The following is a 4,399-nucleotide window of genomic DNA, read 5'->3' on the forward strand; positions in this document are numbered from 1 at the left end:
AATTCAAGCGAATAATTAATTAAAGTAATATTAAAAATATTCTTTAAATGTATTATGCAAAATTTATGTTTCATCAAATTTTTGAAATAAATTTCGCAGAAATTAAAATATCTCAATTTTTCTCCCTCATTCTTTCCTTTCTTAAAAAAGGAAAACAAAAAAAAAAAAAAATAAATGTTTCTATGAAAAAGAATGATTTATTCGTTTTAGATACAAATGGATACGACAGAAAAAAGTTCAAGACTTGACACTGAAATAATCATTACTAAAAGTATTTCGCCTTCTGATAGTTTTATTGTTTCTAAAATTGATGCAATTTGTAGTAGTGCTAAATGTAATTTAAATTTGAAAAAAAATAAAATTGACGAAAGTCGTATGCCTTTGTCACAACGTGGAAAGCAATGGACGCTTAAAAGGGCAATTGGTGAAGGTAAACAATTTTTTTTCTTGTTCTAACAATTTTTTATCATAGTACTATTTTTCCATTTATTCGCCACAAAACTAATTTTTTATTTTATTATTTTATACAACTAATTTGTCCTACGGTATAATCTACAGTAGGTCTAGTACGGTCAATTTATAGGATAATTTACAATTTATCCAATTTGCATTAATAAGATGAATATTATTCATTGTGTAAGAACAGTATGACAATAATATCGTAAGGAAAGGATTTATATTATTAGTGATAAGGTGGTAATTTTCTCAACGTATTATTTTAATGCAGACTAGATTTACAGTGATAAGTTAACAATTGTATTAACATATAATCAGGTTAATGCTAGTTTCCTATGTAAGACTAAATGATTCACAGCACAAAAGATATAAATTAAAAAAAAAAGAAAGGAAATTAATCTGAGAAAAAAAGTGCAATAAAAGAATAACAAATTTATTAATATTTTTATTTCCAACAAATTTGTAAATTTTTCTTTCTATTTTTGCCGAAAAATTGTTTTAAATAATATTAAATTGATAATTTTAGTGATTATTTTATTCGCTAAAAGTGATTCCTTAAAAATTTTGAAGTACTAATTGTTTGTTGCTAATTTAAGACTTTCTATGAGATATTAAATTTCTTTTTTTCCGTAAAGTATTACTAAATTGAATTTTTATTTTCTAAAAATTGCCTTTCATCTTTTTTCATTTTTCTTTCCATTCTTTAATTACATTTTTGCAGGAACTAATTTTAAAACATATCTTGCAACAAACAATGACGGAGAAATATTTGCGATTCGAAAAAATCGTAAGCAAGATTGGAGTACCGATGCTTATGAAGATGATGAAAAAGCTCAGGAAGAGATTGCTAATACTATAAAGTTACAAGTAGAGCTGGTAATTTAATGTTTGATAATTATTAAATAGCAAAAATTTATTGAATAATTTTTGTCAAATGAATAACTCTTAGAATAATATTCAATGAAATAAATCTTTATTTAATGTAGTTGATTGCTTAATTAATGCTATAATATGAAAAGATTTTGATTGGATGAATAATTTAGCTTCATATTAGAGTATATAAAAACAAAAAGGAAAATTATTTAGGATTTGGAGATGATGAAACTTATTGGTGTACATTCAAATATTACCGCATTAATTGGTTTTCGTCAAATAGGATTATGTTGGGAGCAATTTATGGAATATATTGATGGTGGATGTCTTTTTGATTATATAAATGAAAATTACATCAAAGGTACAATTATTATTACATTGTTCATATTTTTCCTTCAATAATTTATGATGATTAATTAAATAATTAATTAAGTACAATTATTATTACATTGTTCGTATTTTTACTTCAATAATTTTTAATGATTAATTAAATAATTAATTAAGTACAATTATTATTACATTGTTCATATTTTTACCTCAATAATTTTTAATCATTTCAAAAATTAATTTTTTCCAAATTTAATTTTAATACTTTTAGAAATAATTTTTTTTATAATTTTAATACTTAATACAAATTTAATTTTAATACTTTAAGCGTAATTTAAATGCATAATATATATGTGTATGATGTAAGGTTCAATTTTAATTGTAGAAAATCGACTATTGGAAATTGAAAAAGCGCAATCATTCTTTAGCGATCTATTAAGCGCAGTGGAACATATTCATAGCTTGAAAATTGCACATATGGATATCAAACTTGAAAATTGTCTTATTACAAAAAATGGTACAGTGTAAAGCTAAAAAAAAAAAAAATAGACAGTATGAATTGAAGAAGTTTATAAAATTTTCGAAAAAATTGGAATAAAGTTACGTTTGTCTTAAATTGTTAATGGTTTGATCATATTTTGTTCAAAATGATATATCATATTCATTCAAATAATTCTGATTAAATTTTTACCAATTAAAATAATTAATTTTCAGGAATTGTAAAATTAACAGATTTTGATGAAGCACGATATTTCATACCTAATCTTAAACTACCTTATCCAGTATATTTTACTATATCGTATGCTGCACCTGAAACATTTACGAAACGATACCGGTGTGTATTGTACATTAACAAAAATGAATTAAAACTATTCCACTGATTCAATGATTCATTTAGATGAAAGATAATTCATTATTTTTAAAATTCAATTTTTTTAAAATTCATTATTTTTTTTAAGTAATTCATTATTTTTAAAATTTAAATGCACTTAATGCATAATTAAAATCTTGTAATAGAGTTGAAATTTTCAAAAATTTAGATATTTCTTATGAATTTTGAAAATTTTTGCATTTTGAGAAGAGAGAAAAAAAATTTAATGAAATTGATCAATTCCATAGAATCGAGAATTAAACTACAAAATATTAAATTTGTTCAATTTTCGTACTTATTATCATCCCATTAATATTCATTAAATTATTTCATGCAGGCCAAATTGCGCCGATATTTGGGCATGTGGTATCTTTTTGTATTTTTTGCTACAAAAACGTCTTCCATGGAACGTTGCAAATAGGTGTGAATGTTTCTTTTTTTTTCAAAAATTTTTTGATTTCTGATTATTTAATATCAATTATTTAATTATAGATTATTTAATATCAAATACTTGAATGATTTGATGTAAAAGAAAAATATGATGCATCCAATTGTAATTCATCAAAATTTATACTTTAAAAATTTCTTAAAATAAATGGATTATTTTTGCAGTGAAAAAGATGCTATTTACGCAAAATGGTTAAGGATGGATGAGAAAAATTTGCTGTTAACATTTCCGGAATGCTACGGATGTGTTTCAGGTGAATTAACGGATATAGCTTGAATGGACGGACGAAATTACTTGTTCAATATATTGCCAATTACGATTTTAAATTTAAATATTCAATTTTTAAGTCTTAAATAGTTAAAATTTGATGTAGTATCAATTTATAAAATCAATTTATTTAAAAATATTGACAATTTTTTTATTATCAATTAAAATTATTACAAGGAAAAAAAAAAAGAGGATATCATATGCTTTTAGATTGGGCAAATATAAACAGGAATAAGTAATTATCTTGTTTATATACTTTAATAAATATTTTTATACTTTAATAAATAATATGCAATTAATTTGTCACTCAATCAATCAATCATAAATTAATTGTTAAAATAATGGATGTGAAAGTAAAAAATTAAGATTAAACTGTCTTTTTCTAAATTGAAAGTATTGAAAATGCCGTTCTTTTTTTTTTTTTGCAGATCTTTTGATAAAAATTCTAAATGTAAAAGTGGAAAAACGAGCTACACTGGAAGAAATACGAATGCATAGATGGTTACAGAAAAATAAAAAATGTTAAAAACTTTTTTTTTTCAAAAAAATGAAAAAATTTAGAAAAATAAATTTCCATTGAATTAGTAAATTTTATGATGATACCGAAAAGAAAAAAAAGAAAGCTTTAGCAAAAATATTTGATAATAATTATATTGATAATTATGATTGTAATTATGTTATTCTTTTTTCGTACAACTTTTTTTTCAATCGTTTATTTTTCCTTTTCTCTTCTTTAAATTTCATTTTTTCTTAATTTATTTTTTTATCAATTTTTGAGAATTGTATTTATTGCAAAATTAATCATTTCCAATATCTTTGTTCATTCTCCATTTCCTACATTCCAAATTTATCGAAAGTTCTTTTTTCTTCTTTCTTTTTCTTTTTTTTTTTGCATCTTTAGAATGAATTGTCAGATTTCTTTTTTGCACAATATTGAATAATTGATTAAATAATGGTTGATAACGATTATTAAATTACTTTTAGTAATTCGATTATATCAATTATAAAAGTATTATATATCATTATTCTTAGTCGAATATGCTTGGAAAATTATTTTGTGCAAACAATTTGTTTTGTGTATTTTTGCTGGATTTTGATGTAAATGAATTGTAAATAATTAATCAATCAATTGAATAATAAAAAAAAATTTATTTTAA

At 22.1% G+C, this 4,399-nt stretch overlaps 1 protein-coding gene across 1 annotated transcript; it reads left to right on the forward strand.

The window, feature by feature from the left end:
• Positions 1-216: 216 nt before the first annotated feature.
• LOAG_12499 (CAMK/CAMKL protein kinase) lies at positions 217-3,251 on the forward strand (the record flags this gene model as incomplete). The annotated part of the gene is made up of 7 exons (XM_003148013.1): positions 217-430; positions 1,178-1,332; positions 1,543-1,690; positions 2,042-2,173; positions 2,371-2,491; positions 2,865-2,948; positions 3,140-3,251. The coding sequence occupies 7 exons, from the start codon at positions 217-219 to the stop codon at positions 3,249-3,251; spliced, it is 966 nt and encodes a 321-aa protein (XP_003148061.1).
• Between the last annotated feature and the right edge of the window lie 1,148 nt (positions 3,252-4,399).

The sequence above is a fragment of the Loa loa genome (genome assembly GCF_000183805.2).
Source record: "Loa loa unplaced genomic scaffold supercont3.73, whole genome shotgun sequence".
Taxonomy (NCBI): domain Eukaryota; kingdom Metazoa; phylum Nematoda; class Chromadorea; order Rhabditida; family Onchocercidae; genus Loa; species Loa loa.